The sequence below is a fragment of the Lottia gigantea genome, assembly GCF_000327385.1.
Source record: "Lottia gigantea unplaced genomic scaffold LOTGIsca_129, whole genome shotgun sequence".
In the NCBI taxonomy this organism is placed as follows: Eukaryota; Metazoa; Mollusca; class Gastropoda; family Lottiidae; genus Lottia; species Lottia gigantea.
This window is the reverse complement of record NW_008707410.1, coordinates 33,002-58,412: the sequence shown is the minus strand read 5'-3', so window position 1 is coordinate 58,412 and position 25,411 is coordinate 33,002. Positions and strand designations below refer to the sequence as shown.

Sequence of the window (25,411 nt, the reverse complement as noted above, 5' to 3'; positions counted from 1 at the left end):
AAACTTCATTTCATTAGCTTAATTAAGAGTAGAAAAATTATATGTAAAACTTCATTTCACTAGCTCAATTAAGAGTAGAAAAATTATATGTAAAACTTCATTTCACTAGCTCAATTAAGAGCAGAAAAATTATATGTAAAACTTCATTTCACTAGCTCAATTAAGAGTAGAAAAATTATATGTAAAACTTCATTTCACTAGCTCAATTAGGAGTAGAAAAATTATATGTAAAACTTCATTTCATTAGCTTAATTAAGAGTAGAAAAATTATATGTAAAACTTCATTTCACTAGCTCAATTAAGAGCAGAAAAATTATATGTAAAACTTCATTTCACTAGCTCAATTAAGAGCAGAAAAATTATATGTAAAACTTCATTTCACTAGCTCAATTAGGAGTAGAAAAATTATATGTAAAACTTCATTTCACTAGCTTAATTAAGAGCAGAAAAATTATATGTAAAACTTCATTTCATTAGCTTAATTAAGGGCAGAAAAATTATATGTAAAACTTTATTTCATTAGCTTAATTAAGAGCAGAAAAATTATATGTAAAACTTCATTTCATTAGCTTAATTAAGAGCAGAAAAAACTTCATTTGATTAGTCCGAAAATATTTCAATTCATTTTCAGCCTTTTCTTTACAACCTGATAAACCTTGGTTAGGACATTTTCCAATAACAATCAAAGTATAAGCGCTGTATGAATCATATTGGTCAAACAGAACTGGGACCTCACTGCAATTAATAGTTCCAGTGGATGATTACCAAGACAAATTACCGTAAATTATGGCGGCCATCATTACAAACATCCATTTAGTTATTGTTTGATGATTGTTCATGAAGCATATAATTTAGTATTGATTTATGATGATGATTGTTAATGTTCTTTAGGTTTTATTGACAAACATCACATGGAGCCCTTTTTACTAAACATCAAAGATGCCCAGAGTCAGCTCTAAACATTTGGCTACTACATGTATTCAATATGTTTGTGAAATGTCTTAAAAAATGTTCAAGATATCTCTCAAGATTGCAAGTAAAGTTTTTTTTAAATTAGATCCCCTTAAAGAATGGTACAGGCAGATGGAAGCCACAGAAAATAATAGATACCCACTAGAAACTAGAAAATAAATACCTGTTCAGAATCACTTTTGTCTATATCTATTTTAGTTAAGGCTGTGGGGGAGGGGGCTCTAATTTAGAACCACCCAGTATACTTAATGTTTTTATGATATTTATTTTTTATGTGATCTTTTGATTAGGGTTTGTAAGTGAAAATTGTTTTGGGATTCCAGTTGTACAGGTCCAGTTGGTAAGGTCTGTAGCTCGCAGAACCTTGGTTTATTGTCCGTTCAAACTATTTGGTCTTGCAAGATTTATGACAAATTTAGGGTTTTTTTTTTAAATAAAGGTGTTCTTTGATTAATGTTTGTGATTCATATTCATAATGAAACTTCATTATTTGTGGCCATTTGGTTTCTTTTTTTATAATTTTCTCTAAATGAAATTTATGGTTTGCATATGAAGATATTCCTAATGTTAGTAATTAATATATTTGATTTATTTGCATCCAATTTGATCTTTTGACATTGATTATCTTTAACTTAAATGAACCGTTACAAGATTAAAGGAATTAGATATCATTTGTGGTGATTATAATTTCTTCCCTTAATTTGTCTTTTCTTTAATCAAGTTACGATACATTACTCTTTTTATATCCATCGGAATTTTTTTTTTTGTCTTAGATTAGTCATCAGTTAGTCATGGAATTTTCATGACCCCTTTTCAGTGACCCTTATTTTCGTTGACCCCATTCCTGATTCTGACCCAGTTCTCCTTGTTATTTACACACGTGTGTTTGACATGTCTTGACAAGTGGTGTTAATATTACTGGAAAATTTTCACAGAAAAGAAGAAAAAGTCCTTAAGATCTTCTAAAGGGAATTTTTTTTTCAATTCTGCAACCTTTTTTGTCATTGAATATTAATAAAGTTATTTTTCTATTTTTTTTCTTTGAATTTTAAGGAAGGGTTTCCTTAGTTTTATGCTTCATATTAAGCAAACTATTTGATTAATTGGTTTTACTAATGATTTATCATGTATTCTTAATCATATTATTATGTTATTATTGCATATAATTAAGAGTTTTAACCAATCATAAATGTCCATGTATGTACAGTCTGGATAAACAAAAAAAAACTTTTTGACCTTTCTTGATCTGTCTCTTTGCTGGTAATTCTCTTCTAATTTAGCTAATTATGAATTAATTACAGACATGTCAGACAAACTGGTATATAAGTAATTAGAACACCTCTACTTTCTATTTATATAAGTATTAGCATTTTCATTTTCATAAATGAATATTATAAGGGAACCCATCTTTAAGAAATGCCAACAAATATTGAAAAAAAAGTCATTACGATGCTAATATTGGTAGAGTTAATGGCTCTTTACAGGAAAATGTTTTTGATTTTTCAACATTTTTCGTCGTCAAATATTCATTTATTTTGACAAAAATTTTGTACAAAATATTTATTTGGCCAGAAGACCTCTAGATGCTAATATTGTTGGAGTTTAGCTCTTCTGTATGAAAATTTTGTTTGAAAGTGAATTTGTATTTGTTCAACCCAAATCATTAAAAAATCATAAGATTATCATATGGTAATATTTGACTTCATGTTTACCATTACCTATCATCATTAGCCCAGAAGCTGAAGAAACTCATTTAAAACTCATTTCATTATATATATTCCTGTGATACCTGATCAAATTAAGTCTAGGTAAACAAGTCTACTAGTCAAATCCAGACATGATTTATATAGTCAAGGGGAATATTATGAAACCTTGTTGAGTTCGCTTTGAAAAAAAGATGTAATGTCATGATGCCCTACACCAAATATAGATCTTAGCAGACAAATTTTTTGAAAAAAAGTGAATTTATTTTGGTCGAAGTTTCTGTATCATGTTTGTTTACTGAAGTTAAACGTCTTGAGGATTTTCTGATCTGCCACATTGTCCTCTTTACTATTTGCAGGATTATCAGTGTTTTTGAAGGTTTTTTTTAATGGACTGGTTGTATCTGGTTCTAAGTTTAGAAACCAAAGATCATAATTAAGATACAACCATCTAAAAAAATCAAGATTTATTATCTGGTTTCTAAGCTGGATTGACAAGTGTTAGATCATGTTTGAGAGGTTTTGTTGATACACAAAATATTAATGTGACAATCCCACAAAAAATGAATCATAAATGTTGCATTTGGCGATCCAAAATTCCACAAGATCTTAACCTTAGCAAACAGATAGGTTAATTTAAAAAACTTCATTTCCTCTTAACTTTTAAACAAAAGTGTGACTTTTATCATTTCCACCTTAACAATAACTTCTTATCACAGTTTCAGCATGCACCAAGTAATTCAGCACATTCTCCCATTTGCCATTTGTATTCATAATATAATAGATATTGTGGAGTAAATTTGTGATCTTTGTGAAACTTGGTTCTTCCTTTAAAAGGGCACTTCAAGCTAATTCAACAGGTCTAATGGGGCAAATTTGACCAGCTCCATTTTAAGGACAGTTAGGTTGCAGGTTAAACTAATATTGAGTCTTTAAATATGGACGCTAGCAATTGACATGGCATGTCGCTATCTTTCCTTGGAGTAGATATATCCTTGATTTTTGCTAAAATTTGGCCGTACTAAGTCAAAAGATGACATTTCAGGATTAATTAAAATTTTTATGTGCATTATGAGTTTTTGAATGAATGATTGAATCTCAAGAAGAATGAAACAAATTAAATTGAAATTGGATGACTTGATTTCCTTACTCACGGTAAGATGGATAACTTTGATTTGTTTCTTTTTTGAAGACAAAGCTGGCTCTCTATCCTGGAGGTCTGGGGTTTAATGTTGCATTGATTAAGTTGGTATTTTCATCTCCAGGGTTAAGCAAGTTCAGAGCTTGCTCTCTAATTCTTGAGATCCAGTATTTGATCCTCCATTGGTCTTCATGAAACCTTCAGATTTTCACCTGGTTACCTTTTGTCAGTGCTGGAGGTTTTGGATGAGGCTCATGAGTTGATAGTGAAGAGTTTGCTAATTTCCTAGCAATCTGGAGTTTGATCCAGCATTGTTCATGATAATTTCTTGGGATCTTTCAACTGATTGATTCTTCAGTAACAAATTAACTTGATAGTACTTAAGAATTTCAACCTGGTTTCCTCTTTCAGAGCATAGTGCTCATTGGTGTCAGGGGCCTGCTTACAAACCTACTTAGTAACCCAGAGATAAAACATTTTCAAATTAAAGCATTCTGGAAGAGATATCATATTGAATTGTGCATATTCTAATGAGATGTGAAACTTAAGGTGTTTTAGATTGAAGAGTTAGATGAATTGAACTGCTGAAATGCATGACCAGTTGAGCCAAATGGTCAGGATTTGCTTTACCTGTCATCTTTTCTGACCCTCGTTACAGTAATTATCTATTTACATAGGGTTCAAGGGCTACATTTTTAACATTTCTTGGCAAACCAAAATATTGACATTAGATAAAATAGAACTGACCAAAAACAGTGGTCAAGTACAACACCTTGAGCCTTGCAGCTTAAACTTTCAACTTAGGATATCAGTTCATGCAGAACTCATTTGTACATCCAAGGTGATTCTTTATAAGATTTTTTTTTCACAATCTGAAAAATAATATCAGCTTATGGACAAACAAACGATAGTAAAAATATTAAAATTTATGACATAATGTTAAAAAAAAAATTACTACATTTGATTTTTGGTGTCTTAAAACCTGATGGGTAATTATTTATCTCTGCCATTAAACCAAACAATCCGTGTACTGTAGTTCACAATTTTCTTAATCTTAAGATGCTTCTGAAGAGAGGCATAAGAATAAAAAATTTATTAATCAAAATGATGACCTTTAACCTTAAATTGATGACCTTTAACCTTAAATTGATGACCTTGAAATTACACTGATGACCTTTGGGATAACATTTCTGACTTCCAATGCATTTAACTGAAATAATTCTGACCTTCCCTATAGTTTAATTGACCTTCAGAGAATTTTAAGTTCTGTTTAGGGAATTGAGGGTCTGAATTAGGGTAATAAGAACCATTGTCGAGGGAAATACATTAATATTGTATTAAATAATCTCCCGGTGAGCTTCCATCTAACATCTGGTGTTCAGAGGACAATGTGCTATTTATTTGTTGCTTGGTGGTCATGTAACATATCAACAAACTGCTGCTTTCGAAAATGTCGCATATTACCCACTGCATTACAATACCCTAACCCCAAAAAGTTAAAACAGTTTATCTCATTGCCACTGAAAGGTGTAAAAATAATACGACCCATAGCTTTCATTTGCCCAACAGATACAGAACAGTAGAATATGAAACCCCTATTTAATTTTCTCTTAAACTTTTTTTCTATTCATTTGTTTCCTCTGACCAAGAATACTTCTAATTTCTCATCCGATCTTTAAATCCTTGAGTCAACAAAGGTGAAGGTCAAACTGGGACGACTCCATGATTTATTAAAATGTTGGTTGACAATAAAATGTTGACCTGTGAAAATGTAATCCTCTTTAAGTCCTATTCAAATAATTTCCGTTGCTATCAAATTTTAACAGTTGGTTAACAAAAGTCATCAGTCAAATACAAATTTTGAGAGTCGCAAATAAAATGTAAATTGTCAATATTCAAAATGAATTCTGAGATTCCCCATCTTGTAGATATCCTCCATCTGTAATATCCCTGGAATTTTGGAATACCAATGGTATGAATTAAGATTTGTTTATAATCAAAGGTCTTATTCACAAAATCTCAACTTAAAATGCTAATTTGCTTTCAAATTACAGTATTTTCCTAAATTCTGTTTTTTGTTTTTGTTAATATTTGGCGAATAAGGCTGTAGAGTTCTATGTCTAATAATCAAATTGTCTAATTATTAGATTTGCATGACTAATAGAATTAAACGAACGAACAAAAATTTCTCCAATAATCATTGATTGTCCAAACATTTTGTTTGATTAAGACATTATCGTCCAGTACTGTTATTGTTGACATTGTCAGGAACCGTTATGTACTTTACCAATAAGCTATTGAAAAGAATCTGAGTTTTGTGAAGGCTTAAATGCCAAGTTGTCAAGTCATCTTTTTTTATTGTCACAGAAAAGTTTCTGAGATTGACTAACCTTTAATTGTCCAGTCTCTTCAACAATAAGCATGATTCTTCTACCTTATGGTAATCCAGGTATTAAGGCTTATAATAATTGAAAAGAATCTATTCAAGATTATCTAAGGCTCAATCATCTAGTCTCTTCTGAAAGTGAATTCTCTTTTAAATAGAAATTCGATGACAGATTTGATTGTGATTTTAGTTGCTATCGGTTATCCAGTCCTTCCATAGTCTAGTAGTTTTTGAAAGTCCAGTACTATAAATGATCAATAATTGGTATAAAGACTCGGTTGTCCAGTAGTTTTGAATGTCCAGTCGTATAAAGAATCAGTAATGGTTAAACAGGGGGAGTAGAATTTAATTAGTTGACCAATAGACTGGACACTCAACCAACATTGTTCTACATTGTAACCCTTCATAGTCTTGATTGATTTCCATTTCATTGACAATGACCAACTTTCTTAAAGTAAATCTATTTTGTATGATTTAGTTTTTAATGGCATTTCTTGATTGATTCTTTCTTCATTCACAATGAAAGATATTTATTTGCGTCCCCCTCCAACTCCCTTAACACAATGAGAAGAAATGGTTGGTGTGAAGATCTTTTATTAAAGATTAAAAGTATTGAAATATGAGTCTACATATATCTAAATAATAACACTAGCCCTTAACTCATATTCTAGTTGGGCTTAACAAATACTAAATTATGCCAAACACTCTGATTATGTATGATTTTGTCTTGTATAGTATTTTTGAAACTTGCTCACTCTTTGATAGATGTTTAAATGGTTGTAGGTAATTTCTAGGATCAGAATTAAATGCAGTTTTATGTCCTGCACATAAGTGGCTAATAGAAGATCTGTGAGACAATGCAGTATGCAATGAGTGAAATTTGGCAAGACAGAGGTATACCTATTTTCATTAGGCTTTCAACAGTGAAGGTTTCTTAATGTGCACAGCTTGTTGCACACAGGCTACAGTTTATTGTTCCATCCGAACAACATAACCCTACGATCTGCATCACTGACAGAGGTGAAACTGGTTGGAAAATCTGAAGGCATCATCTTGACCTGCTATCATAAAGCTTCGGGCTCTTAAGTTAACAGGAAATCATACATGAATTAATTTACTTTGTATGATTTTTAATAATTGGGAGGGAAGATATGTGCTGAAAGTCAGAATTTTATTAATATCTAAGTAAACTTTGAACCTTTCAATGGATTTGGAATAAGTCACGTCTGTGATACTCAATTCCTGTTTCTTTGAAACGATTTTTCAATGTTTCCATCTGGGATTGGATGAACAATGTATTCTGAATATTAAACAAATTGTTGGAAATGAACGATAGTTTCTGTAAACTTTACCTGTGGGAATATCAAAACACAGATTATGATAATGAAAAATCTACCAGAAAATGATGAATTTTCATTCAGAATGTTTTTTGAGTTTTCTTTTTTTCTGTTTTAGGTTGTGTAAAATTTTCAGCAAATTTCATGTGTAGTGCCCTGAAAGTCAAGGAAATTTCCTTAATTTTTGCACTTTAAATGTTTCATTAAATTATTTTTCAAAATTTGATCATTGTGGTATTTTATGTCATAAATTATATGTACATCAGAGTTTGTAAAAAAAAACATTGAAATTTTTGATATACTACTACAATTTACATGAAACCATACAAGTGGGAATTAACTACTATAAGGCTCCATTTCTAGGGAATAGTCTTTGACTCCCTGGAAGTAGTACCATGACAACAAGACATTAGTATGACTAATATTAATTAAGTAATGGTACCAATGGCATGATGATTCCTGATAGTTTAGACTTCCTGCTTTGTTCCTGCGAGGGGTATTAGGTTTTTTCCAATGAGATTTACTTCTATTGAAGCAATAATGGTCTTTCTTTATTACAATTTGACGTTACAATAACAAGATATTTTCACTCTTACAATAGTGTTCAATATGTGAATTATATAACTGAAGATCTGAAGATCACACAAAGTGAAAGTCCGAGTAACAACATATTTCAAGTTCTGTTATAATATTTCAATTTGACAATATAAAAAAGCACTATTTGTAAAAACATCATAAACCTTCAACAAGAGTAGTTGCTCTTCTGGCCACATAATTATTACATAAATATAAACCAGTGAGTTATTGTCATGAAATTTATATTATTCACGCATACAGTGTTCAAAGGGTCATGTTTTTTTTAATGAATTCAAAGAATTTGATATATAGATTGTAAGATTAGAATTAGAGGAATTGTTGATGATTGGAAAAGGATGATCTAATCTGGCATCTCTGTAGAATTGAGAGGCTTGTTCAAACACTCTAGAGAACTTATTGCAGTAAAACTTAAATTAAAGTCATTGGGCTTTTCTGGTTAAAGGTACTTAAGCTAGAAGTATACAGGATGATATCTTTTCTAAAAGTCGTGTTAGATATGACTAGCAAATGTGACTGAGTTCCAAGGAAATATGACCTAGAATCGGTGCATTATGTCTGTTGGTCATTATCAGAACAATAATTAATGCTGGTTATTTTCTGATTAATATAACAATGCCATATTGTACTTTATACTGGCATGGTGATTAGCTGGTTGTCGTGATAATTAGAGGTTCATTATCAGCTAATAGATATACGTCAACCTGCTCTTAAAATATAATCCCAATTAACATCTTATATAGGAATTTCCTTGGATCATGGATGACGAGTGGAACTACCCCAACAATAACACAAAACAAACAAGATCTGACACCTGTTTCTAAACAATTCTTTAAATATAGAATAAAGCAAATTTTTTTTTGAAAGAATCAAACTTGTTACAAAATTTGATTGTAAGCATTTTTTGGAGAAATTAGCATTCAGATTGGATAAGGATTTTTGATTTGATTGCTTTTCGAACTACAAACGGCCAATTCGGTTGATCCAAAACATTTTTACATTTTAGCATTAAGACTGCTGGGTAAACAAAAATAATTGAGTATTTTCTAAGTCGCAGAAAAGATAAATTATTCTCGATTGATTTTCTGTTTGGGCCCAAAATTTTCATATTCATCCTAGAAAAGTATGTGAAGGGTTCTTGGTGATGGTTGTTTTCTCATGATTCAATATCTCTGAACATTGTCTTGGCAATTTTTACCTCACTGTACACTGTATGTCATTGCCCTTCTTCATAATCGAAAGCTAAAAAAGAGCTGGATCAAAAAGTAGGTGGTAAACCTACATTTAGAACCTACCAATCATTTGAGTAAGTTTGGGTGTAGGTATCATTTTTTATTGGCTTTATTTACGATGAACGTGACTTACTGTCCTATCATTTTCCAATAGTGTAGGATAATACCTAGCACTGATAATATAATTAGGATTTATTGTCTTTATTATTCAGACTCTAATTACAGTCTGTTTACGTTGCTTTAGAGCTTCAAGGTTAAATACATTAAACATCTAAATATGGACTTGATTATGTATCTGATTTTGATAAGGACTTGATAATAAACAAGAGAAAATATATTTCTGCAAATCCAGATGCAGTTCAAAACATATTCATATGAGCAGTCACTATATTATTTTGGTATGTTAGGTATTAATAAACACTAATTGCGAATGGCCGTATGTGGTAAAGCATATTTTGTGATAAGTCACATCAACAAACACATAGTCATAATAAAATTGCAGGAACCGCAGATGTCTGATTGAAAATTGGAATGGTGTATGATGTGATCAGTGTTCCCAATACACATAAAAAAATCAGATATGGTGGGAATTGTATCCTAATATGCACAAATATTTTATGCTCATCTATACAATCAACACATTTCTCATTTATCAAAAGAGAAAAAAAAATACAAAGCTTTAGAGTTGAAAACTGAAAAAAGATGATAAATTGTCACCAAGGTATTTGATAACAAATTGATAGCAAAATGTCATATGTGTTATATAAAAACTATTATTTGTAGTATATAAGCAGCTTTGTTTTAATAATGCCAATAAATATTTCTAAAATCTCCAAAAAAAAGGAAGAAAATTCAACCTCTGTGCCATTTTACTTGCAGTGTCCTTTTGTTTAATGACACCATGTGTTATTCTCGCAGAGTCTAAAAATCTGTCAACTAGAGATGTCCACTTTGCAATATAATTTTTATGATCCTTCAATGTCTTGGAGAAAATGACAAAATTCATGGTTGATTTCTAAAAGCAGTGTCCATTTAATATTTAATGTCTCTACAATATCTAATGGATGGGTTACTTCTATTTACTAAGATAGCTACATTTTTTTTAGGATGACAACTAGCAATGTCCACTTTAAAATGTCATTTTCATGATCCTTCAATGCCTTAGAGAAAAAGACCAAATTCTAGGTCGATTTCTAAAAGCAGCAAGCATTGTCCACAATTTCATTTTACGTTTCTGCAATGTCTAATAGATGGCTTGCCATTAAGATGTCAACTAGCAGTGTCCAGCTAACGAGGCCATTTTAATGCAGCCAGCTAGTAATGTCCATTCCCCATAAAGAACTCAACGATCAAGTCTTGTAGTCTGGCATTGATCTGTTAATAGTCTCGCGACGAGGCCGGGTTCTGAATACATTGACACAGACCATGATGACACGATAGTGGAATTTAAAAACTCGTTCCGTTATTTGATGGCCAGATGTGCTGATTCCAACCTATTTCAAGATCTTTAATTGATTTTTTTTGTCGTCTGCTGCAACCATTGTGATAGAGTGTAGGAGAATTTCTCTTTTGTTATTTCACCACCAGATGTCACTGTGCAAATTATCCTTTTAATTTGTGTTCATGTTTTCGCGTCTGCTACAGTTTCATGTGGAAATATGTTCCGTATTTCTGGACTGATTTTTCAAAGGTGACAATGACAGTGGGAATTGTGAAAAAGGTTTGACATTTCAGGGATCTCGCCATTAATTCATTGTCACATTTTGTGTCTGCTACAGTTAATTGTGGTTGAAATTTTAGGAAAATAATTTTGTGGTTCAAATTTCTGACAGTGAAAGTCAGCAAGGTTTGACACCTCAACTTGATTTAAAAGAGGTTTGATATTTGCTACCAATTTGTGTTCGTGTTTTGCATGGAGTTATTTTCCGTAATTTAGGAAATTTGGTATAAATTGTAAATGTATAATTTGTGTCAGTGAATAATCAACAAGGTTCGACATCTTTTGATTTTTTTTATTTGAAGTTACAAAGATGTCAGTGGAAATTTGAATCTTGGAAATCCATAGTTTAACTCAGCTTGACATTCCCTGGAATTTTGGTAAAGTTTTTGTTCACATTTTGGTTTCTGCTGTCGATTTGCTTTAAGTATTTTGTGAATGATTTTTTCAAGGTAAAGTGTAAAGTGACAGCATGGAAATTAGTGGTAAAACATGTAAAAAGGGTTTGACATTTCATGATATTTCATGGAATTAAAAGCATATATCATATACTATATAGAATTACAATCAATATATCATATAAAAAATATCTTCTTCAACTGGGTTTGCTTGTGACAATAATAATGGCTTGACAGTTGGAAATCAAAAAAGAAAATAGGATCCATTTAAAAGTATAGAGGAAATCATAAATACCAAATGAAAGCATCAGTAGCCTGCTGATTGAAATGTGAATACAGTATAGACTACTGTGTTTTTAGAGAGAATAATTTGAGGAATTTATAAATACTGCCAAATGTTGAATTGTATGTCTAAGTTTTGATATATCTCCTATCTTAATTCAATGTAATTTTTCTTGAGTTTGACTAATTGTGTTATATTCTGATGAAATAAGGTTTTGTTAGTGAAGTTAGATTGTGATATTAGAAAAGTATTTTGGATAGATTAAGCCAGGATGTTCTGAATATGTCAAGTTTGTCTAAACTTTATATTTTTCTAAGTCAATCAGTTTGTTCTAATTTGGTGTGATGTTTTTTGTCAGTGTGATTGGATTGTGAATTTAGAATAGTGACAAAGACGTGACAATGCTCTTTAAATTGAAGCCAAAATGTATGGTGCATCTTACAAGTGAAGCTATTGTGTATAATCTAACAGAAGAGTTATATTATAGTGCCTTCAGGTTATATTAGGTGATAATTTGCTTCTAAATACAGAAGCTAGTTCAATAACTTAGTTATAAAGTCAATATCACATTATTTTTTAAATAAAGATCTGATCATCTTATAGACCAGATTCAAATTACATTGTGTATTGGGTAATACAGCAGTGGTACCACATAATACATTATTGTCAATTTAAGATGATTAACTATACTGATTTTTGTACAAAAGAGATCATCAGTAATTGTCCAGATGCTTAAACAAAACCAACTCATGTAATCTTGACTGGCACACATAGCTACAAACGGGTGCAGATAACCTGCGAAAGGACCATCGTGTAGACAGGATGTTATCCTTATTATAAATTTTTTTAATCTTTATATTTTATATCTTGATTCAGAATTATAAATCAAGTTTTCCAGATTACCGGCATTAATGATGGCCTAATTATATAGATAATATATTGATTTCTGATAAGGGGATGGAGAAATATTGAGAGATTATTGGTGACTAGATTTGGTGAAATATTGACAGTGGTCAGCTTTACTCTGTATCAATATTTGTGGTATATGATGATATGATTTCATAGTATGCTCTGATTTCAATTTAGTTGCAGTAAAGCTCCAATGGCCAGTTTGAGATCTTGATGATAAACTTCTTGTTGTTTTTGTGGAGAGAGTAACATTGACAGCCCCGTGGTGTCATGATGGTTTTTATTATCATTGAGTGAAGTGTGCACTTGAAAAGAGCATAAATTCCCTTATTGTACTATAGCATTTTTATATGCCCACATGAACTTGACTTAGCAAAAACGCGTCAAATTTGTCTTGTAGAGACTACAATCTTTATCAGATCTTGATGAAATTTGGTATGCATCTATATATTGATGAGATCTCGGTCAAGATCGAAATTGGTAATAATTGGATGAACGGTTTCAGAGTTATTTCCCTTGACTTAGTAAAAACGCATCAAATTTGGCTCGCAGGCACGATAGAGACTACAGGTTTTATCCAATCTTGATGAAACTAGTTAGTAATAATCAGATGAACAGTTTCAGAGTTATTGCAATTGTGTGTACAGCAATGAGACATTATTCATGTTTGAATTTAATGTTAATTTGCTGAACTGTTTCAGGTTTTTGCCTTGACTTATAGATGATTTTAAGATTTTTTGAAAATTATTATTAAGCCTCTAAAGATTTTGTTATCATTCTGACAACTGGTAGTGGGTATAGGTAACCTTGCCTGGCAAGCTACTTATCTGTTTAATATCACTTAAAAATTTGCACCTTAAATTGATTTAAAAAATGTCCTTAATATAAACAATTTTCTTATCAAGGTGAAAGCGAAATTTCATATGTGTCTCCACATATATATTTATTGTATGCAAGTTATAACCAGTTATATTTGTCATCTTGTGAAATTTTGCACGATTGATTTGTCATATAGAAGATTGTCTCCATTTTAAGTTTCTTGTGATGTTAATTGACCTTCTCATCAATCAATGGTTATTACAATATTCAGATCAAAATATGATTTATTATACAATAGTAGGTTATGTCTTCAAATTAACGAAAGTTTATGTTTGTTGTTGTGAATTGCTATCTTTATTATGTTGGTAATAGTAGAAGTTTTATGTTATTGGATTATGTTTGGAATAGTAAGGGTCTTATGTTATTGGATGCTTGGATTATGTTGGACATTGTAGAGAGTTGATGTTATAGTGAGTTACTATTTTAATGCTTTAATTATGTTGGACATAATTGAGTGTTGAGTATTTTTATTATTTGGTGCTTGGATAATGTTGGAAATAGTAGAGTGTTAATATTATTTGGTGCTTGGATTATGTTGGAAATAGTAGAGTATTTATATTATTTGGTGCTTGAATTATGTTGGAAATAGTAGAGGGTTTATATTATTTGGTGCTTGGATTATGTTGGAAATAGTAGATGGTTTACATTATTTTGTGTTTGGATTCTGTTGGAAATAGTAGAGGGTTTATGTTATTTGGTGCTTGGATTATGTTGGAAATAGTAGAGGGTTTATGTTATTTGGTGCTTGGATTATGTTGGAAATAGTAGACGGTTTACATTATTTGGTGTTTGGATTATGTTGGAAATAGTAGAGGGTTTATGTTATTTGGTGTTTGGATTATGTTGGATATAGTAGAGGGTTTATATTATCAGATTAAAATTGTCAGTGTTTTTTCTAAAATTTTACTAATATCAGCATGTTTTATTGTGTCTGAAAGTTTGCCAATACTCCTGCAGCAGAAACTATAAACAATGGATTGTCTGTAGATTTTATAAATAAACCAGACTATGGGAAGACATTGAATAATAATACTATAAAGTAGAGAACGAATGGTTTCTCAGATTTTATTTGATACAAATTATAAACAGACATTGCAATTTTGCAGTTTTATAATTAGAGCTATCTAATATTTCCAGGTTTATATAGTTTACAGTTAGAAACTTGGAGTATTTTTTGAAGTCTTATTTTTTGTCTCTGATTGAACGTTAAAAATGTGATGATTTTATTTATAGAAAAATTGTCTCAGTTTAGTTTCACAAATAGGGGCATCTTCACAAGGTCAATGTATTACGTCTTTATCTTATACCTTGACTGCAATAGACCACTTTCTTGTTTCATGGAATTTGATTATATTTTTGCTAGCAAATTCAGCCAATCTGAGTCACTGACTGAAAGATTATTTGAAATGGTTATACATGTATTTGCTGGCATACAAGCCAATCAAACTGTTGACTGTGAAACAAAGTAGGCCATTGCTGTCAAGGTATAAGATGAAGATATAACACCTTGACCATTGTGATGAGGCTCCGATTTACGTTACGATTGGCAGATCTGTAAGGAAAGGGAGAATCATAAAATACAGGAGGTTGTGAATCATGAAATACAGGAGGCTGGAAATTCCATTCCATTAGCTCAATGATGAGCAATAAAGTAGGAGGTGGAACTTTCAATGCAATTTACATATTATCTTGATAATTATGACAGAAAGATGTGATATTCACCTTAAAATGTGTAACAAAGTGTTTGTAGGTAGAGACAGGAAGTGACATGGTTAATCCTCTTGATAAAAACATGTAATCTTTGTTTAAAACAGTGGTTTACAGTGTGATTAGTTTATATTTTGTGAAGTTAGTGGTTAGGTTAGTTTGACATTGATATTTCTTTATTTTTGTTACTTAACCATTTGAATTATTTACTAATTTCTTTAATTTTGTTCTTTAGAATTGGTAGAGAACAAGTTTAATAATTTAGAATTCTGTTCTGGCAACATCAATCAATAACTAACAGTACCTCCTGATTGACATCAGCTGGACTGGTTCTTTTCAGTCCTAGAAAGTCATGTTGAAACCCTATAATCAGTGCAATATGGGGCCAAGATAATAAGGACTGTTATAATGCCTTCAGGCAGAACTGATATTGAACGTTTAGCATCACTTAGGGATTATTATAAAGATTTATTTCTGTATTTTGTTGGTATTCAACATTGTGAGATGGTAGCAGAAGTTGGATCTTTTCAATTTATATTAAATCCATCTCTTGAGTCAGCTGATATCTTTGGATATGTTGAGATGGAGTTATCTATTGTGTGTTCAGACAATGCAGATGTTATGACAATAGGATGACAGAAAATGAAATGACCATCCTTGTTGTCCAATTTGGTATTGATCTCAGAATTCAGGTCACTTTCTGTATTAATATGTCAGTGTTAATTATTGACCGGGCATTATAAGTCTGATATTGCCCTGCTGGGATAATTTATCTCTAGTTATTGTAGTTGTATAATCCCTGGATTAGTTCTCAATACTCATGCTGAATAGTAACCATTTGTACACAGCAGATTTTCACTGATAGGTTGCTTGGTCAATGACAGTTTGTTGTGTGAAATTTTGGACTTGAAAATTGATTTATATATTTTCATACAGGAATATATTGAATCCAGTGCCAGTCCATTATAGGGTCAGCTGGTCAAAATGCCAGCTAATACTTATATTTTATTGATTGATCCAAAATTGTCATTAACCATATTTTTTCTGATTGTGTTAGGATTTTGAATCCAGGGTCAGTGTATTTGTGCCTCATTGACTGTTGTCAATTACTGATATGTTTGTTGATTGAGTTATAATGTTCTAGTTGAGTTTGTAGTTGATATTTGATGTGTCTGTTGTATACTGAAGGATTTAAGTGTTTTAGATAGAATGTGTGTTGTACAGAGTGGTTCACATATTTCATTTTTTCCTACCTTCAAGTAGAAAAATAGTGTGTCATTTGGAAAGGAAACTGGATAGCAATTGTTTTGTTTTTGAACTTTTTTTTATAAATAAAGTTTGTGTTATTGCTTTATGAAATGTATTGAGTTTTGAGGACTTTGCATTGCTAGGACATTTTATTCTATCAAAGTTGAAACTTTTGTGAAACAAGGAGGGTCATTCGTGCTTTATGCCTTAAAGTTATATAGTCATTTAGCTGATGATACATCTCAATTCAAGCTGTTAATATCATACTTCAGAATTTATAGTCTATGTCTTGATCAATTGAAGAAAAACCAGAACTCTTTAAGAAGATAAGGCAAATATTTGGAAGATTATATCCCTTTTTGGTTCCTGTGCCTTTATTATTTATTACACTATTGAATCAATTGAAATATTTGCAGATTTAGAAAGAGATATTAAATGGAAATCTAAGTAGTTCGTAACAGACTGCAACTGACTTTAATTATTCGAAAAATATGACACTGACACATTGAAATGATTAAAATGCATTGAAGTCATTAATATTGTATATTCTAGTATTGAGTAATCTAGTAGAAAGAATTTTTAAAACTAATAACAACATACTGGACTGTAATAAAGCTGGATATTAAAGTGATATAGTAATATTAATTTAGGAGGTGACTGTGCTGACTCTTCAGATGTGGAATTAAAGTGTAAAATGGATCTAAGAATGATAAACTGAATATCAGAACAAGTTGAAACCTGTTTAAGATGTTATAAAAGTAAAGAATGATAGTACAGAATATTGTTAAAAGATGGATTATGTGGCTGATGATGGAATATTGTATAGAAATAAATAATTTTGAATATTCAAGGATTGTTTGTAAATTCCAGAATAGTATATAAAATAAAAACTGCAGTGGAGTAAAAACTATATTCTTTGATTTATCAATGTACCAGTTGAACTATTTTTTGTTTTATAGAAATAGCTTGTGAAGGACAATTTATTTACCATATTCTGACACTTGACTTCCGTATCACTTCATTGGATGTGTTGTTTCATTACCAAGTGTGATGTGACAAGGACAAAAATAAACCGAATACTTTTTAAATATTGAGATTTATAGATAGATTTCATTAATATTTGTTGAATTGTGACATTACGCGGTAAAATTTGTTTACAGCATTAAATAGAAAACAATAGACCAAACTATAAATTGAGATTTTTTAAAGATTTTTTTCTTAACTTCGTCATATGACTCCTTGTCATCGTAAACTATTTTCGTTGAATTTTTTTCAAAGTTAATTCTGTTATGATTGGATGAAACTTTGATAATTGTTAACAACGATTAAGTGATTGAAATTTTTTGCATTTATCAAGTCTGTTCTGATTGGATAAGAATGACTCGTGACGTAACATCCTGTCAAAATAAACATTGACCATGGGATAGAAAATTAATTTTTTTGCTGGAGTGTTAATGATTGGATAAAAAGTAGTCATGTGACTTAAATTTACTGTAATCAGGATGATCATGTGACATAACATTATCTTTTTGGTCCAATTTCATCAAGTCTGTTCTGATTGGATAAAAATTAGTCATGTGATTAAAGGGTGGAAGTTTGTCAAGGGGGATAATCAATGTCGATCTGGGACCAGCTGATGAAAATGACTGATCGGTGTTTTTGGTGTTTTGGAATGCCGGCACCAGTTGAACGAACCAGCAGAACGACACAAACGATTCAAGCGCCTCGTCCCCGACGGCAACAGACACGACCTCATTTTCAAAGTGTAAGAATACAAGCAGCGCCACCTACTGAAACTACGCCATTAAAAGGAATACTTAAAAAACCCAATTCCCATGTCAGGTCACGACGACCTCATGGATATCAACTTCTTCTGCACCAGGTAATGAATCTCCTTATTTGGTGTTTTTTTGTATCTGATGCATGCCATTAACAACCTTTTCATCAATCTTCAAAATATAATAATGAAGCTCATCAGTTTTCACTATACTCTAGTTTTTTGCTGTCGTTTCCTGAATGCTGAGAGAATTAGAACTGTCACTAGTTTCTTGCTTGTTAGTTCTTATTTTATACTGTATAGAAAACATTGAGGTAATTGCTATGTACAGGAATTATAGTGGCTCACCTTTCTCCAACACTTACAGCTTAAAAGCACCAAGCTGTGGCCCATTAGACAATTAGAAATATTGAAGGAGTAAGTTAATCCTAGTGTATTGGGAAAAAATTAAACTTTGGAAGTGTGTTTTATTTCCTGTCGGTTTTTATCAAATTGCCCTTAGTGCACATTGTATGGACAGTGCCTGAAGTAAGAAGAGAGATAGGAAAGATAGGATGAAAAAACTCCATTTAATTTGAGAACCATTAATACAGCTTTTGAGAACCATTAATACGGCTATCTGGGCCCGGTTCCTCAAAAAATCTCCCTGGTAGATTCTGTCCTTTGTATTTCTCAAATACCACTATCTAGAAAAATTCTTAATGATTTATGAGGAACGTGGCCTGGCAGAGCGCACTCTTAACAAGAAGATACGTCAAAAGAAAATCATAACAAAAATCAGCAACGATGTTGTGTTAATGAAGATGACTAATTAAAAGATCACTAAGATGCTAATTAGTCTCATGATATACAACATAGTAAATATTTACTCTATTACAACAACACAATTATCATCCACCCTTGCTACTAATCTCTACCTTATGTATCCCTTGTATCTTTATTTAGTGATGTATTCTGACTGGTGTATCTTTATATAGTGATGTATTCTGACTGATGTATCTTTATTTAGTGATGTATTCTGACAGGTGTTTCTTTATTTTGATGTATTCTGACTTTTGTATCTTTATTTAGTGATGTATTCTGAGTGGTGTTTAACCTAGGATCGGCTGGTAGACAGGATCATCTTAACTTGTAATTCTTGTATAATAATAGATATTTCTTTCTGTCGTCTCATTTCAACCCAAAAAAGAAACAGAAAAGTAAGATGTAAAACATAAAACTTACTACTTACAGATTTAATTATGTTAATAATTTAATTACAGAGTTCTGTCCCTTACTATATCAAAAGTTATTTGAACACTAATTTAAAGATGGGTTCCCTTATTTTCATTAATGAAAATGCTAATACTTATATGAATAGAAGTAGAGTTTTCTAGTGACTTGGAAAAATACCAGTTTGTATCACATGTACATAATTAATTCATAATTAGCTAAATTAGAAGAAAATTACCAGCAGAATTCCAATGTGTGGCCAATCAAGAAAGATCAGAATGTGCATACATGGACATTAATTTATGATTGGTTGAAAATTTTAATTATATGCAATAAGAACAAAATGATATGATTAAGAATACATGATAATTCATCAGAAACACCGAATAAATCAAATAGTTTGCTCGATTTGACACTTAAAAAATAAGGAAAACCATCTTTAAATAAAAACCGACTGGTTTTACAATGTGGTATGGTGGATTAGGGAATCTTTCAGTTACATTTCACTCTTTCTTTTCTTTCACTCCCATAAGAAAGTATATATGAGGGTTATGTGCAGTTACATGTTCTAGTGTATATTCTTTCATATATTCATATTCAATCATTATATATTATTTCACTATTGTATATTGCAATAGTAAAAAATGGGTTCAATTTCATACTATAATAAAGTAACATTCATTCATTCATTCAGGTGTGCAACTGTATAATATTACAACAGGTAAACCTGTGTTAGATTTCAAACCAGAGTAAAAACATATATTCAAGGTCTGAAAACAATAATTATATAATAAAGGTGTGCAACTCTTTTCTAACGTCTCTTGTGTTGTAGGCTATATATATTTGAATTTTGTTGATTGTCTTGTAGCTTCAGCTCTTAGACGTATTATATAAAGTCTGACATTGTATAGCACAAGACTTGACTAGTAAATACAGATAATTTACAGAATTGACTGATTTGATTTACCAAAATTGAATGCCGTTATCAAGTTCATAAGAAGCATCCTTGGAGCCAATACAATACCTCAGTTGGTGCCTTGTGAATTATCAGCTTTCTACCCTTTCCCACGATTAATATATGGACACAAAATTTGCCACTATGTCGAATAATGCAAATGCATAAAAATGTGCACATCTCTACCTGATATTTCTCAGCTAAAAATAGATTAGTTAAGGAAGCTAAAGGTATATTGAAGAATCTGTTTACTATGACATAACAGAAGGATAAACAAACAAACATAGTTCTCATCTCAGACAGGGGTTCTGCAAATCTTGCCAAATTTCTCTGAGTGCTAGACTATCAGGCTAGAATAATGTCTAGTTTACATTGTCTATATGATAGGAACTATTACAGACATTATGTGAGTACAGATTTCTCCTATTGTAACTTTAATCTTGGAGCTTTTGGTAGTGTGCTTATTTATGTTTCTTATTCAGTTGGAAAAAAAATAATAGAGTCATCTTAATGCCAAAGAAAAAATAAAAGGTTTTTTTGCCAGCATAGTCTTTGAGGAATTTGTTCACAACCTCTGATATGCATGAAAAAAAATCATGACAGCTAGTGTTGAAATAAGGGTTTACTTCTCAAAACTAGGACTCAAACTCTTTGAACAGGAGCTAGCAGTCATCAAGAATATTCTTCATTTTAAAGATTCTTTACTAAAACCTAAAATCTGTTTTGACTAAATAGTTCATTTCATGCTGCAGACATGTGTTCCTGATACAACATCTTTATAGCTGCTTTAATTTCATGGGCAAAGTGAACTCACTGAATAGGAGCAAGAATTAAACAACAATGAAATTATCTTCTTGTGTTGCTACCATGTATTAATGAAATGAAAGTACAAACATATAAAAGATTAACATGTTATTAAAGTTAATAAAAATACAATAACCTATCAATTGACCATGAATAAAATCATATCATGAATCAGCCTACAGTGACAACAGCTTGAACCAGCATTATTGCCCTTGTTAGTCTTTCTGGAATGTCATTGATTTTTTATTGTTTACATGTATATATATATGTTGTTTTATAATGTTATAATGTAAAGGCTAAATTTTGTTGTGCAATGTTATTGTACAGTCGACCAAAGATATTTGTGCAGATTCAAAACTTTTTTTTAAGGTAGTTTTAAGTAATGATGAAATATTTTTTCTGCCCTAAAGTGGACTATTTGTGTTTATGTTTTGAGAGGCAGGGCATATTTGCTCTTATCGGATCACTTGTTTTACTGGAATTTTGTGTGACACTCTTTTGTATAGTTTCAAAGATTTTCGACAGCTTTTGTAGATGTGCAAAGTTTTTCGTAATAGAGTTAAAAGCTCATATCTTTTTACCTCAGACATGCGACGCTCAAAATATTATTGTGTAGGTATTTGAAACTTTCTAGTACTTATTTTTACACTAAATATTATCCAGACGCATATTACAATCAGATTGTAACCAGACCCATTTCATCATTTTCCATTCAGTTTAATTAGAAACCTTCTACTAGTAGCTAGACTCAAATATCAATTTTCGATTTTCCGTGCCGTTTTAAGTATCCGATCTGACAGAAACCATTACATGTGATAAAGATAAATCAAGCATGAGGGGTTGAGTAATATTATGGGATAGATTGATATGCCAAACTTGCTGTTTTATGTTGTATGCATCAAGCTAAAGAATTTGAATCATTTAGTGAAAATCCACAATGACTCTAAATGACTCGGATGCCTATTTGTTAACCTGAGGGTCTAGAGTTTGATCCGGGCACAGGTGATACTTTCTGATTTTTCCACTCCAACAGTGATCTTTGTAGTAGAGGATGACATGGAAATGTGTTCAGTTATTTGGATGATACAATAAACTGAGGACCTCTGCACGTTTAAGATCCATTGACAGTTGGAAATCAAATAGAGTAAATTAATACCACTGTCTGCGCATAATTTCCCTCAGTGGAAATATTGTTGTCTGTCTTCATTAGCCCAGTTAGGAGTAGAATGGTCTGTTTCTTTTTTTTTCTGGATAACTTTGTCATGGCAGATTAAATTAAGTATTAGAGAATTAAAGGTATGCACAAACTATATTTTGTAATATCTGTTTGCCCTGCTGTATATATATATAGCATCTTTGTTATATTCTGGAGGACTGTTATCTTGGCAGATTGAATTAACCGTAGAATATGAAAGATTAGTGTATTGTTTCTGGTTATAGAAAAATCTTTAATTAAACATAACCAAACATACTTCACTGTTAACTGATGGTTTATATATAGATATTTCTGTTAGTCATTGGTTTTCAAAAATAAATATATTGTGTTCAAATTGGAATAACAAATTGTGCAATTGCAGTGGAAAAAACATCTTGAATTGGAAATATTTTATGTGAAAGATATTCAAATAATTTCTGACACTCATTTGTTTTCCAGGAATTGATATTATCTAATACAGAAGGAAAAATATAAAATTTTGTAATTTCTCCAGAATATATTGTGTATCAGAATTGAGGAGAAACATTTTTCTAAGGGAATGTTGAAAAACTATCAAACATTAGAATCTACATGCTACATTTTTTAAATTTCTTCAACAGCACTCCAATTTTGTGTAATAGAATAGGAAATATTCTGTTAAAATGACATTTTTAAACATTCTGGAACACTTTGTTGATATTTATGAACATTTTGTTGATTTCATGAATGTTGGTATTATGAACACTATGTTGACATTATAAACTCTTTGTTGATATCATGAACTCTTTGTTGATAATATGAACACTTTGTTGACAATAAGAACTAAGAACACTTTGTTGATATTATGAACACTTTGTTGATATTATGAACACTTTGTTGATAATATGAACACTTTGTTAGTATTTTGTAATAGTAATTTTGTGGAATAATGGAAATAGAAAGAAAATATTCCCTGTAAATTTATGAAATCTGAAGAGTTAAGATGAGGATTAAGAATACAAACATAAAGGTGCCTCTGTTATAAATAGATTAGTTCCTGTGAAACGACTGCTGACTTCAAATGCAAATGTCTGCTTTTATCAAACAATTTAAAAGATTTTTTTTATCTGCAGCAATCTATAGATATGACATGACTCTTTCAATTGAAACAACGTTATGATTTACTCAATTTGTTAATACAAAATACAACTGACTTTCTATATGTCACAAATCTGTCAGAAGAAAACAATTTCTGTCATCACTGGCCCAATCAGTTGCATGAAAATAGGATATAAAACTCCATACATTTTCACCTCTTGGATTTTGATTAATTTATTTCTTTGTCTTATTATAGGACCCGGAAGATAAGCGTGCAGCATTTATGGATTTATTGGCCAATCGCTATCCAGCGTACGCTGATAAAATCTACAGTGGTACAGGAACACAGAGCGAGATAGCATATCCTTTAAAGGTAAGACAAGCAATATTTTTTTACCAACATTTGTCTTATTTTGTACTGAAGAACCAAAAATAAGGGATTGCATACAAAATCAATTCAAATATAAAATAATTTTCAGTTATTGATTCTTAACATCTCATATTTTTTATCCCATTGTTAGAATACTTCCATATATATTGGTGATGAAAAATTCTCATTCATTCGCTCTATATATTAATTCATCTATAGCATCCTATACCCTTCCTCTGTAATATATTCAACTTGTGTATCATAGAAATAAAAAAACTCAATCATTCATAGAATCCTGAACATTTGTGTACACATAGACAATAAACCTCATTCATATATTAATCCATCATACTAAACCCCATTCATTCATTCATTCATTCATTCACATGATCAACCTATACCCCTATTGTGCTGAGTACTGTCCCTATTGTTATAATAATAATAGTTTTACACCTTTATTTCCTTGTGGACTCTATTAATTTCTACTTAACACATGTCTCTCTTTCATATTTTAAACGCTACTTGAGATCTTAAGGGACATTCAATACGGTTGTGGTGGTTGCTTTTACCTTTTTTTACTATAGTATAGCAAGGATAAAACTACAATCCCAATCAGTCAGTCCAAAAGTGATCCTTTATCATTCAAGATAAATATCATACTGGTAGCTACCTTGAATCAATTTAGATAGAAATAAATGACAAAGCAATCCTCTATCATTCATGATGGAAATAAATGACAATGCCATAGCAATCCTTGATTATTCAAGACTGAAATAAATGATATAGCAATCCTCTAACATTCATGATGGAAATAGATGACAATGCCATAGCAATCCTTGATTATTCCTGAAATCGGGGAAAAGCTATCTTGATCAATCAAGATGTTAATGAATAACATTTAACAATACATTGGCTTTCGTGGATCATTTAAAATGAAGAAAGGAAGAGTCCAATAGCCATTATGGATAATTCAATTTAAAAATATTGACAAAGCTTGGTTTTTGTTGAGAGTAAGCACTATCAGCTCAGTACATCATGGTCACGGTCTATCAGATGCTCACACCAATCTCTCACCAACCAACCAGCATCTTGACTGTGTTGCATTGTGTCAGTTGAGTGAGTCTATTGAATAAGCTGGGAGGGGATGGGAGATTAAAATGATCTGTTCAATAGCTCGTGTGAAACCTGCCTTACTGGATTAATAATATATAGATCAGAATACGTCAAGATTGAAACTAAACTCGTCAAATCTGTCAAGTTGGGATGCTGTCTGACTTTACATAGTAAAATAGTGAGGAGTTTTCAGTTTGTTTGCTTGGAAATTTAGTTGTCAAGGTGGAATTGCTGTATAATTGTGTGGGTGTCAACCTTATTTTCATTTTGAAGCAGTTTATTGGATTTGTAGCCGAATTTTGAATTTTTGCTATATTAATGTTTAAGAAATGTGAATTGTTTTATCTGTACATAGGTTAAGTTTATTAGTTGTTTAATCGTGAAATAGTGAAGTCCTTGTCA

General features: G+C 31.1%; 1 protein-coding gene across 1 annotated transcript; it reads left to right on the top strand.

Annotated features, from left to right (window-relative positions):
• Positions 1-18,148: 18,148 nt before the first annotated feature.
• Positions 18,149-24,047, top strand: LOTGIDRAFT_172219 (hypothetical protein; the record flags this gene model as incomplete). The annotated part of the gene is made up of 4 exons (XM_009048804.1): positions 18,149-18,388; positions 20,190-20,216; positions 23,783-23,899; positions 24,006-24,047. 4 exons carry the CDS (start codon positions 18,149-18,151, stop codon positions 24,045-24,047), a joined length of 426 nt encoding a protein of 141 aa, XP_009047052.1.
• Between the last annotated feature and the right edge of the window lie 1,364 nt (positions 24,048-25,411).